The 13,550-nt window shown below is 40.5% G+C and overlaps 1 protein-coding gene across 4 annotated transcripts in view; it reads right to left on the bottom strand.

Moving 5' to 3' along the window:
- Positions 1 to 13,550, bottom strand: part of xirp2a (xin actin binding repeat containing 2a) — a 38,641-nt gene that overhangs the window by 2,267 nt on the left and 22,824 nt on the right. For all 4 annotated transcript variants that reach the window (XM_079628220.1, XM_079628221.1, XM_079628223.1 and 1 more), the window contains 2 exons: positions 1,034 to 10,103; positions 27 to 160 (listed from right to left, as the gene is read on the bottom strand). In XM_079628220.1, the coding sequence (XP_079484346.1) occupies positions 66 to 160; positions 1,034 to 10,103 (9,165 nt within the window). In that variant the 3' untranslated portion in view covers positions 27 to 65. The remainder of the gene's footprint in view (positions 1 to 26; positions 161 to 1,033; positions 10,104 to 13,550) is intronic.

Here is a 13,550-nt window from a genome sequence, read left to right as displayed (position 1 = left end):
ATGAATGTAAAAAATGAAGCCACTACCTGAGCTGGCTGCTGCAGTGGGCACATCTAAAACAGCTTTTATGGAAGTTTTGCTTGTCTGCTATGAGAGACTCCATGGGATACACCCTCTTCCGACATGCCTGACACAGTTCGGACTCTGGCACCCGTATCTTCTGTTGGAGAGAGAGACTGATATCAGAAAATGCTTTTAAATCTGTCAACATATAGGTATATGTATACACTGCCCCATCAAAACAAAAGTTGCTGTTTAGCAAATGCTTCAGAGTCTATGATTGGATCATTATTGCAGTGATTACTATGTTTCTGGCATGTTATATGTTGGAAAACAATTCTTCTAACCCTAATTGATGGAGTGTGTAGCTTTTCATTTCTTAAACAACCATGTTGGAAGACACATCATGGCCATATTCTAGGATGACAATGTCCAGACCTTAAATTCATTGAAAGTTTTTAGAATGTGCTGGAGTAAACTTTACATGGTGCTCAAGTGCATTGTGCATTGTCAATACTTGTTGCAGAGTCAATTCTTGATGGAAATAAAATCACATAATTTATTTCCATCAAGAGGTGCATCATTTTTTTGTGAAGATCTTGTATCTTGTCTGTTTTGGCTGGGCAATGTATATATTTTATGTGTAAATATGTTAATGAGTTAATGAATATAGAAAAGGAATCAAAAAGTTGTTAGTATAGTTGCTGGAATTAAAATGTTTAAGTACTACATGCATTTAGGGAGGTTAAATAAAACTGCACACATTTCATCTGGACCTCAGCACAGTCTCATAAAATCTAAAGGGCAATACTTCAAATGTTCAGTTTACAAAACAATAATCATATTCACTTTGACCATGATATCCAGTGTAGCAGCACTCCATTATTAATTCAAACTAAAATATCTAAATTAAAGTACAGGCACAAGAAATACGTAAAGAATCTCCATTTGTCAATTGCACACACACCATCACTGTTTTAGTCATCACACTGTACTCTTTGTTAACTTTTCCATGCTCATCACATAGGTTTACCGGTGACAACAGTCTGGTGCTGGTGTGAAACAGTCTGTGATCTGTGCTGTTCAGACACAGTGAAGCCCAGATTTTTGAAGACGTTTTCACTCTCTGCCCATGTCTGTTGGAAACTCTTTAGTAACTCTTCTGCAGAGGCCTCTGGGGGAACGTCCAGGACAGGAACATCCCCTCTTACTACATCTGCATAAGTTGGTGGATCGCCTCGTGTTGTCACACTCTGAAAGTGGGAGGTTGTTTCAGTCTTCAAGCCTGTTACAGTGTTTCCAAACTCATCTACAGTGGAGAAGTGCTCAGTTGCAGATTTAGTTTCAGAAAATCCTTCAGGTGCATCCTCTTGTTTCTCAGGATTCTTTTTCTCTTCCTTTAGGTACTGGTGGGCTTGCTCACCCATTTCAAAGACATTCTTGAGGGCCTTAATATCAAAGCTAGGCATGTCCTCCACCAAGGATGACTTCTTCTCAGGTTCAGCATCTTCTGTGTCACTTTCAAGTCTCTCAGTAATCACAATGGGCTCCTTTCGAACATAAACTTTAGGCTGGGGAGACTCAAATTTGTTAACAAGCCTGGAGAGGTCAACCCTGGGCAAGTCCTCTAACATTCTCTCATGTGCATCTATGGATCTCGGAATCTCTGGCTCATCTTCTGTATCTGGTTCAAGACGCTCTGGGATGTCAATAGGATCCCTGCGAACATATGAACGAGACACCTCTGCTTTCTGAGCCTCTTCAAAGAACTCACGCTTGTCTTTGACGGTCATCATTGAGTCTCCATGGATATCTGTGATATCCATCAGGGATGATTCCATCATTTGAGTCTCAAAGGTAATCTCTGAACAGCTGGATGAGCGAGACCCTTCCAGATCTGTTTGGACCTTTATCATGTACTCTGGCAAAGGCATGGGTGGTGGAGTCATACCTTGTGAGAGTTTGGCGGTGGTATCTCGTAGTTTAGCTAGTTTCTCAGAGCGACTCATTGTGGGGGAGGGTGTGGATGGGTTCAGGCGTGTTGGTGTTTCAGACCAGCGAAGTGGAGGTGTTGGGGTGGTGCCCGACCTGTAAGAGGAAGTCGGTGATGGAGTCACTCTCAAAGGAGAGTCTGTCCTCTTGGCAGACTCAATGCAGATATACGTTGGTGACGGTGTCCGCATTCTTAGCTCAGGTGGCATTTTGAGCTCTGCTGTCTTTGATTCAGTCTGGCACTCTGTCTTCTTTTCCTCCAATACTTTCTTCTGAGTCTCTATTTTTGCTGAGCCAATAGTAATCTTAGATATTTTTTGTGTGGCTCCACCTACTATTTTCTTTTCCTGTGTTGACTCACTTTTTGCCGACTCTGAAACAGACAAATTTCCTTCTAAAAAATTCAGTTTAGCCAGGGCAAGATTCTGTACATAGGTTATGACCTCTATAATTTTCTGCTTGTTGTACTGAGTACAGCTTAAATCAGCCTTCTCTTCAGAATCGACTAGCCATTCAGGAATGATACTCAGCATGGTCTTTAATGATTTTGGATTCATTTTTGCAGGGGATCCTTCAAACTCCTTGATGTAACTCAACAATTTTTTAATCTCTTCACATTTTTGTGCATAAGAATTTTCAGTTGTGGTTGATGCACTCTTTTCCGAATCTGCTGTCTCTGTAATTTCTGTTTTGTTTTGCTCCTCTTTCTGCATTGACTGTTTTGTGGCCTCCTCTCTGCTTGGAGGCCGCGGTGAAGTCTTTACCTGCTTTTTGATCTGAAATTTACTTTTTTGTTGAGTGCTCTGTTGTTGAACTGTGCTCTGAGTGACCGTCCTCTCTTCATGAATCTGTACACATTCCTCTCTCACTGCTTGATGGGACTGAATGACAGTTGTCTGCCCTTGACCTTTATGCACGTCTATAGATATTATTGGTTGTATTTGATGTATTTCAACTGATGGTCTTGGTGCCACAGGTGGTGGCTGCTTAACTGATGTTTGCCTTTGTTTCTTCAACTGGACCTCCATTTTGGTGTCTTGCTTGGTTTGTCTCATTTCCTCCTTTTTCTCAACTTTCACTTCAGTTTTTTCCACGGCACTGTAGGATTTTTGGAGGCCTTCCTGACCTATGCACACTTGAGACACACTTGTTTGCACACTTGATTGAACTATGTCCTTCTCCTCTTCCTGTTTCTCCTGCTTCTCTACCTTAGGTACCTTAAATGTTTTCACCTTAAAGTTAGGGGTCACTTTTGGGATCTTTGTGGTCTGAGAGGAAATCTTCTTGACTTCTTGAGCCGTACAAGTCTCTAGGCTCTTGATCTCTTCTGCTTGAGCAGAAGCAGTTATCTGACTTTGAACACTTTTTGTGGCCTGGATGCTCTCTTGTTTTCCAGAATGAGCTTTTGTACTCTCAACTTGCTCTGTAACAGAGTGTGGGTGGACGGTAGGGGCTGGATGGCTTTTAATCTCTAATGCAGCAGTGATAGATGCCTGCTTTTGATCTGATACTGTTTTGGATGATTCTGTGGTTGTTTTCTTACCAACTTTGGGAATCAAAGGTTTGCTTATCTGAGAATTTGCAGGCTTTTTCTTTGGAGGGGTCTGTGAACTTTTTGGGGGGGAAAGTTTTTCTGCTGTTTCTTTGGGCAACATGGCTGGCTTCTGCTCAGGCTCTGGTACTTTAGGTGTTTCTTTCTGGGTCTCAACAATGATTTGTGGCTTTTCAGCTTTCTGTGTGCTTGACTCTGCTTCAACCTTCATTTCACTGACATGAAATGTTTTACTAGGTGGGGGTGAGGTGGGAGTACTTTCTCCCTTGTTCTTTTCAGCCTCCTCTCTTTGTTTGCGATATCTCTCTTCTGCAACCATTAGAGGTGTTTTGAATTTACTTCCATAAGGTCTTGGTTTTGGAGCAGTAGTGTCAGGGGGAGGTGGAAGTTTAATTGGCGGAACGAAAACCTTTTTAGGGCGTGGTGGTTCCTCAGCTGCTGGTTGTAGCACAGGAATTGCTGATGAAGCTTTAGCAATATGTGGTGCTGGAGGTTCAATTGTTTTAACCAGTCCCTTTTGCTTGGTGATGTTCTCTGTGGTTTCAGTGACTACAGTTATGTTTGATGCAACTGTTTCACTCTGCTCTGCCACTGATAGAGGAGGTGGAGGGGGTGGAGCAGGTGCAGTTTGTTTTTTCTGCCATTTAAATGTTTTGGGCTGTGGTTGCTTGGGAGGCTCAGGTTTGGGTACTTTGAATAGAGCTTTGCCTTTTGGCTTTCCAGGTTGAGTGACCGAGCTGAGTTCCTGTTGAGATGGAGGAGGAGGCAGGAGGTCTTGGGGTGGAGGAGGTGGTGGAAAGAATTCAGTGTCTGTTTCCATGATAGGGGGTGGTGGTGGTGGAGGGGGAAGGTCACTGTCCTGTCTCATGACCAGAGGAGGGTGAGGTAAGAGGGCTGACTGGACATCACTTTCTGCCACTGGTGAGGGAGGAGGAGGCAGAGAAAGCTCTGACTCAGAGGGGGGTGGAGGAGAACTCGGAGGTGGTGGAAATTGAATCTCTGGCTGTGGCTTCACTTTTTTTATCATTCCTTTGGGACTGAGATTGCGGTTCAGACTCGTAACATTTTTCTCTGATTTTAAATTCTTGATGTTCTGCTTCTGGGTTATGGTGGTGTGCTCTGTTGTCTTAGTCGTCTGAACCTGTGTGACTGTCTTTGTCTCTTCAGTTTGCTTCATACTAATATTACTTTGTGATACCTCCACTGATGCATTTGTTGAAGACATGGCTGCAATTTCAGATTTTTTCTCACTCATATGACCTCCAACGTTCTTCTTCTTGATTAACACTGGACTAGGAGTGTTCTGTTTTTGTTTTATATGTTGCTCCTTTACATTAATCTTTTGAGAGCCTTGAGAGGACTCTTGTGAATGAACAGCTGTAGTCATCTGTTTAGTAGTAGAACGATACTCCTCAGAAGACGTCTGACTTTCTGAAGATTTTATCTCTGATGTCTTTTGCGTGCTGCTCTGCTGCATGTTTCTCACTGGAGGTGGATTTTCTGGCTTTTCCTCAGTTTTAGGCCCAGCTGGGCAATCACGAGTTGCCTGCTGAGGGGGAACCGGATTCCTAATGGGAGCTTTAGCTTTCTTATTTATTTTTGATTTGTGGCTTGATTGCTCTTTCTTCTTCATCAGGGATTTAATGGTGCCCTGAACATCTCCTTTAATCACCTCTTCTTTCTCAATTTGCACTTGCTCCTGTTCATAAAGGGATTTGATGGAGAATTGTATGTCACCCTCTGTGCTTGGCCTCCTCTGCATACTTGGGGATGAGGCTGGCTCTAGTAAGAGCTGAATTGTACCTTTCACATCGCCCTGTTCACTTACTTGGTGCTGAAAAGCCCTCTTTTCAGTTGAAGCCTCTTGAAGACTAAGAAGAGCAGTCTGAATGTCACCTTTAACAATCTCCTCCTTCTCAACCTCTTTTACCGCCTGCTTTGCCTCCTCCAGGGATTTTAAGGTACCTTTAATATCGCCTGGGACCAAATCTTCAATAATCACCTCAGTTTTTGCAGATGTAGATTTTTCAAGAGATTCTAATGCACCCTTAATATCACCAGGGACAATTTCAGGTTTTTCTATTTCTTTTAGTTGGTTTTGAGCCTCCTCAAGAGACCTAAGTGTTGTACTGATATCTCCTTTGACTATCTCTTCCTTTTCTATGACAACACATTGGTTTACAGCTTGTGTAAGAGAGTCAAGAGCTCCTCTCAAGTCTCCCTTTACTATATCCTCTTTCTGCATGTTATGCAGGGATAGTACAGGTTCCATCATAAACACCTGTACTGTGTTAATTACATCACCTGGTACAATATCATCTTCAGCAACAGTTCGTCCTATTGTCTGCTGGCTCTTTCTTAGAATCTGCTTGGTTTGTTCTACATCACCTCCAATAATCTTTTCTTTAATTTTTTCCTGAACAATTTCATCAGCTCCCACCTGAAGTTGTCTGAGGTAGTCCATTGCCCCAGACTCAATACAAGTAGAATAAAAACTGACGTTTCCCCTCTCTGCTTCTCCCACAGTTATCTTAGAGGATGGGTCCCTTGCATCAGCATTACCCAGCAGCCTATGCAGTGTTCCACGAATATTTCCTCTAATTATATCCTCTTTCTCAACACTGCTCTCACTTTCTTTATTGAGAAGTGAGTATATGGTCAATCTCACATCTCCTTTCTCATCTTCTTGAATCAGAATGCCATGTTTGGAAGATCCTTCCTGCTTGAGTAAGTTATTAATTGCATCTTGAATGTCTCCTCTGATAATTTCCTCTTTCTCAACATTATCACTCTTATCCTGATTAAAGAGCTGTTGGACAGTTGAGTTGATATTTCCTCTTTCCTCCCTATCTATGGTGATTCCCCTCTCTGTTGTCTCACGTCTGTTGAGCAGGTTCATCATAATATTGTTAAGGTCTCCATGTATTACTTCTTCTCTCTGGATCTCTGGGGTCTCTTGGTTTAGAAGTTTGTATTTAGCCATTCTGACATCTCCAATCTCATCTGTCTCAATTAAAATTCCTTGTGAATCAACCATTTTCTGAGAATACAGCTCTTCTAGGGTTGACTTAATGCTCTTTCCAACAATCTCTGTTCTCTCCACACTGCTCTCATTAAACTCATTTAGGGCGGTAGTTTCAAATAACCAAGTTGTTGTCTTCACATCAGCTTTTGGGATTTCCTCACGAGAAATGACAGTATCTGTTTCATCAGCTTCCTTGATACGGTCAAGTGGTTCCTTTTCAAAGAGCCACACAGACTGCTTAACATCACCTTTTACCACTTCTTCACGTGTCACCTTCTCCATCTCGTCATACTCCGAACCTTCACCACGGATCTTGTCAATGGTATGAGTTTCAAACATCCATGTGGAGCTTCTCACATTACCTCTCTGAATCTCACTGACACTAACGGTTCTCACATATTTCTTTGATAGGTCATCCATTTCAAAAAGCTGCTTGTTTGTTTTCACATCCCCCCCTTGGATGTCTGCTACTGTTTTATTAGCAACTTTCATATCCTCTGCAATCTCATCTAGAGGCTGAGTTTCAAACCTCCACCTGGCTGTGCTGACGTCTCCTTTTTGGATGTCTTCTTCAGTAACAGCTTTGATGACATAAACCTCATCTGTGTCTCTTATTGAGTCAAGGGGCTTTGTCTCAAATAACCATCTTGCCCCAACCACATCTCCTCGCAGAATCTCTTCCTTTGTGACTGTAGTAACCTCATGATAGTGTCCTTCTTTGTCCCTGATAGCATACAGTGGCTGAGTCTCAAACATCATGGTGTAGTTTTTTACGTCCCCTTTCTCAATCTCCTTGTGTATGATGCTTTGGAGTTTGCTGATCTCAGTATCAGATGTTTCCTCCTGAATCTTATCTAATGAGTATGTCTCAAAAATGAAGCGACCTTTATCAACATTACCTCCCTGAATATCTGTTACTGTGCGTGACTCCTTTAATTCTTCAGAGTTTACCCTGATGGAATCAATTGGTTGATTTTCAAATATCCAGGTACAGTTCACCACATTTCCTTTCTGAATGTCCTCTGTTTGACAGCATTTAAGTTTCTGCATGGTCTCTTCTGATGTAGAAGTCATTATATCAGATGACTGATTCTCAAAGATGTATTTCATCCGTGATACATCTCCAGAGTTAATGTCAATCTCTGTTATTCGCTTAAAGCCACTATGATCCACATCGTCTGTGATGTTTTCCAGGTTTTCGGTCTCAAATAGGAAACGTACTAGACGTACATCCTTACCTTGTACATCGTCTTGCTTTACTGTGCAAGTTTTCAGGATTGTCTCAGACTCATCTTTGATGCTGTCAAGAGTCTGAGTCTCAAAAAGCCATGTACAGGTTTTAACATCTCCTTTCTGGATGTCTGTGGGGTCCTCAGTCTTTGTCTCTACTTTCTCATACAAGACATCCATTGGCTGGGTTTCGAACAACCATCTGCATGTTTTAACGTCACCTCTCTGGATCTCAATGCTCTCATTTTTCCTGTTGTCCTCCTCCTCTAAGTTAAAGTATTTAATGCCATCAAGGGGCTGGGTTTCGAAAAGCCATTTGGCAGTTTTGACATCACCTGATTGGATTTCTTCTTTAGATATCCCTTTGATTATCTGAAACTTAGTGATGCTCTCATCAAACTGATCAATAGGACGAGTTTCAAACATCCACTTGCAGCTTCTCACATCTCCTTTCACAACTTCCTCTCTGCGCACAGTTTTGACCTCATGGTAGTGTCCTGAGCTGTCCTGTACAGCATACAAGGGTGCTGACTCAAATAACACTTTATTTGATTTCACTGAACCACTGGTAACACCCTCCACTTGTATTTTTTGTGCATCTGTACACTTGCTCAGGTCCATGGTCTCAAATATTTCCTTGTAATTTGTAACATCCCCCTTTTCAAGGTCCTCTAGATTAATAGTCCGTGTGATCTCTTTCTTTTCTTCTCTGATCTGCTCAAGAGGTTTGCTTTCAAACAACCACCTCTGGTGTCTCACATCACCTTTCTCTTCTTCTGAAGCTATCACCTTTTGTAGCTTTCCAACTTCTGGTAACTCTTTCAGATTCTCCATTGGCACTGTTTCAAACAAATTCCTAGCAGAAGTAACATCACCACCCATAATGTCTTCTGGCTCCAATGGTCTTGCATTGGTATCGTCTTTAAGTTGATCCATTGGCTGTGTTTCAAAGATCATGCAGTGTCTCCTCACATCTGCACCTAAGATCTCCTCCTTCTGAGTCTTTGTGCTTTCCCATTCCTCATCTTTGATTTGATCAAGTGTCTTTGTCTCGAACAGCCATCTTCCCCTGTTTACCCCAATCTGATAATTTTCCTCCATGGAGACCCCACAGATTAGTTTTACCTGACTTGGATCTTTGCTGATCAGGTCCAGTGGCTGAGTTTCAAAGAGCCAGCGTGATGTCCTGACATCACCTTTCTCAGTTTCTTCACGTCGCACCTTGGTAATCTCCAGCATCTCACCGGAGTCACCGCGGATGACACACATGGGCTGTGTTTCGAACATCTTGGTTGTCTTCTTTACTTCACCCTTGGTTTCTTCAAGCTCTGACTTCAGCTGCAGGAAGTGACTTTCATCAATGGTCTCAGTGTGTCCAAGTGTGTCCAGGTGCTGTGTTTCAAACAAGTACCTAGCAGTTTTCACATCACCCCCAGAAATGTCTTTCATATACATCACCTGTGTCTCCTGCTCATCCTCTTGGTAATTTCTGTTGAGTGAGTCTAGAGGTTGTGTTTCGAATAACCATGTTGCAGTTTGGACATCTCCCCTTGCAAGCTCTAGTTTTCCGCTAAGCTCTGCTGAGTCTGTTTTTTCTGTACCTAGAGCATCGATGGGCTTTGTTTCAAACATCCAAGTAGTAAACTTCACATCTTTTCCAGCAATAATTTCTTGTTGGGCTATGTTCTTGCTCTCATCCTCATCTGGTGTTTCATCTTTAATGGAATCTAGGGGCTTGTTCTCAAACATCCAGCGCATTGACTGCACCTCACCTTTCAGGATCTCATCCCACTCCAAATACTCTCTCTCTGGGCTTATGCACTTGCCAGGACTGGTACTTCTGCTGTTTTCAAAAACATAGCGTGCTTGCTGAATGTCTCTGCTCACCTCCTCATCACTGTCCACATAAGTTTGCTCCGTGTCTGTCACTTCAGTAAAGAAGTCACGCTCCAGGTTTTTACGCACTTCTGGATGAATGTGCTTGTAGAGGCGCTTAAGTTCATAGAGGTTCCTCTGCTTAGAGTACTCCTCTTTATTGACTGCATATTTGGCTGAAGTAGGTGCTTCTGTTGGCTTAGGGGAAAGACAACGTCCTGGGATTTGGGAAGTCACTTGAAACTGATGTGTGGCAGATACTGGTTGTGCGAAGTGCTCCATGGCATCATATTGTGAGGAAGCCACTGAGGAGGTAGAGGCCTCTTGCATTGTTTTGGTGACAGACATGGTCTCATAGCTATCTGTGGCAGTAGTCTTTGAAGAAACATTTACTGGGGCCCAAGGAAACTGGTTGTAATCAAGATCAATCTTTGTTGTTATAGATGGGAAAGACAAGCATAATCTTTTATCAATACATAATTTTCATGTACAGGTACAGAAAAGGAGTGATACTAAGAAATATGCACGAATAGAATAGTCAGTGGAGACAACGTTGATGTATGTAAACTAACATATTGGCATTTCTTTAAATAGGGCACTTTTGGCGATGTGGACTTTTAGAAAACTCTCTTAAAACAAATGTTTACACTTATTAGTTTGTTTTTAATTTAGTATGTACATCCTTACATCAAAATATAATTTTAGGCTAATTTCATATCAGTATATTATGTATCACAAAAAAAATTATAATATATATATATTTTTTACATGATTTAACAAAATAACAGCTAAATTGTAAATGGAAACAATTCGTTTTCTTCATTTAATAGTTGTGTTTGGATCTCAGACATGGATAAACCAATAACATATATACTCTATGTAAAAGACATGTGACAAAAAAGTGCCTGAAATTAAAGAAACACCCATACAGTGTATTTTAAGTAAGGTCTGTTTCACACTGAACGCGTGAGCAGAGCATACGCAGCAGTGTTGTGATCTTTCAGCAGCGAGTTCACTTTTGCTGTGCTGCTTACGCTGAATTAAAGCCACTGTGCATTGTTCTTGTTCTTCAAAAAACAAACTGTACGTTAACATGAAAAATAACAAATTTCTCCATAAAATAAATGAGATGTTCTGTGTTTCACAATCACCATTCACCATTTCACATTCAGCTCTGTGAAAAAAACTAAAAATATATAAATACGAAAACACGATATTACAGACATTGCCAGGAGATTTTCCCCAAACTTCAAAGGCCTGTTTAATTAATTAAAACTAGATGTATATCTTAACTTTTAAGATTACTTTTATCATGTAAACTATATGCAGTATACAGAATGTTATATACATATGTGTGTTGGATAGTAGGAGGGGAACACGGTCACATCACCGCAAGGTACAACGGGGCTAAAGTCTCCACGGGGTAAAAGGCTCTGATTTTTATTTTCCTCAAACATCTGCTTTTCACGATGCACGTGGATTTTTGGCTGATCCTTGACGTGACGGGCAGCAATGTAAAGTTGATTCTGCGTTACTTTGATCTAATATTTTATGTGTTTTTTTTATGTAGATTTAAAGCGACACCAAAGCACTTTTCCTTGTCGGTCCCCCTACAGGTTGGAAGCAGATTTGTTCATTACCGCTGTCGTAAATAATTTAGTCTACCGCAGCCTACCGTCGCACACACGTTATTTGTTTATCCAGCACCGGCTTTGGAAATAACGATGTCCACAGACAAGGTAGAGTATGTTGCATGATTTTATGAAAGTATGATGTATTGCGACATCAGAAACGAAGAAAAACAAAATAATGACATTGCTTGCTATTTTTTTGCTATTGTGTGAAACGGTAAATTTTAAACGGTCTAGCAATAGCAAGATAGGTTTACACAAGGATGCAAAATAAAAACTTATTGCCTAACAGTTTATCATGAAATAGCCATTTGCATAGTCTGTGAAAATCTTCACAGAAAAAAGTAGCAGAGACATGTGACACCGTTTTAGTGGCTGCATTGCTATTATTATTGGAATAGTTGCCAAAATCTCCTTACTACCCCATTAGCTTACTATGTTGCTACTTCTTGCTTTTTGAGTCTTGCATCTTGTAGCCTCCTTCAGCTCTCACCAACGAGTGTAAGCCGGTCCAAATGTTCACTCTAGCCGAGCTCTTTCTCTATCATGCTCCCTTCTTCTTTTCTTCGCCTCCTCCGACATCATACCCTTCCTTTTATTTGTAGACTCTGTCATGATGACAATTCAAAAGCTACCTGGCTGCAAGATATCTTCCATTTATATGTACCTGCCGAGTATGCTCCACCCAGAGCCTTGCTCCACCTGCTATTGTAACGCTTGCCGTAAAGCAAGTCAAATTTGTAGTTTCTTATGTCTCATTTGAACTACAGATCCGGTTACCGACCTGGCAAACTTGCATTGTGCGGTTATAGCCGATAGAGGACCGCAAAGCGAATGCAGATTGATGAACCACTGAAACGATTTTGGAAACATTATTTTAAGGTACAAAATAATCTTTGGTGTTGCTTTAAGTGAACGAGAATCACTAATCAATAAAATGATTGAATAGATATATTTCGAGACGATTTGTTAATGATTTTCATGCTAATTAAAGCAACAGTTTTTCAATAACAGAAGAATGCGTAAAAGTATGGTATTTGGGATAAAAGTTAATTAACATGTGTCATAGATCACTCATCAATGTCTCTCTCTGGTCATCAAAGAACATCTTCACCTGAATACTGAACTACTTTTCCCATCAGTCCTATTCTCACTCCTAATCACTTGCACAGGTGCAACTACTTCTCCTCTCTATTTAAACTGCCTTCTCTCAGTGCTCGGTGCGAAGTCTTGTACCAGCTACGGCCTACATCTCTGAGCGTTTACATTTTATTGACTTTCCTGGTTTCCTGTTTTCTGCCCGCTATTCTGGTCTCCGTGTTATCGTCTGCTGCCTGCCCCGACCCCTGCCTGGTATCGTTTATGAGTTTGGATCTCCTCAGTTCTCTAGTTAATACTACTGCATTCTCTGCCTGCTTTCTGTTAATAAAGTATCTGCAAATGGATCCGCACGACTCTGACTCTGCATCACAACATGATTAACAATAATTAACAATAATTACAATAATTAAAACAATAATTAACATGATAATACATTTCTGGCTGACTTTGTTGACATGACATGGTTAGATTCAGATGGTAAATATCATATATTAAGTTCTCCTTAGATAATCTCAATGTTTATAATGAAACCATCATATTCAAAAATGTTATATTAATCATATAATTTAATAAAATATGATTTAATGTTAATACTGTAAATCTAAATTAATTTATTATGGGATATCATTCAATGCTTTCAGAATCTTGACTTTTTAAAATAATTTTATGTATTTTTAAAATATATTTTTATATTAACATTTTAATGACTATATTATTGAACAAAAAATATTTGTATTTATCAAAATAGACAGAAAATAGTGCAATCTTTGCTAAAGTGATTGTTTTGAACAAGTATTAACTAGACATTATTATTTTAGCTAAAGTATTTGTATAAATACGGTGTGCCTTTTACCCCGTATTTGGGGTAAAAGGCCCACCTTACCACCTCATACATTTTTAAAACAAAATAAACCACTTATGACTTATTTTCACACAAAATCTGTTGATCCATAAATGTTCAATACAAACATATATATTTTTTTCTGAAATCATACACTATGGGAATAGTAAAAAGCCAATTTTTTCCCCTAAGGTGTGCCTTTAGCCCCGTTGTACCGTACTATGCTGCGGCTGCCCATCATAAATCAAAGCATGTGACCGACAGTGGTCGGAGGAGAACACCTGAAAAACGTGACAGAATGGA

This window comes from Phoxinus phoxinus, assembly GCF_949152265.1.
Source record: "Phoxinus phoxinus genome assembly, chromosome: 11".
In the NCBI taxonomy this organism is placed as follows: Eukaryota; Metazoa; Chordata; class Actinopteri; order Cypriniformes; family Leuciscidae; genus Phoxinus; species Phoxinus phoxinus.
This window is presented reverse-complemented; position numbering and strand designations above follow the sequence as displayed.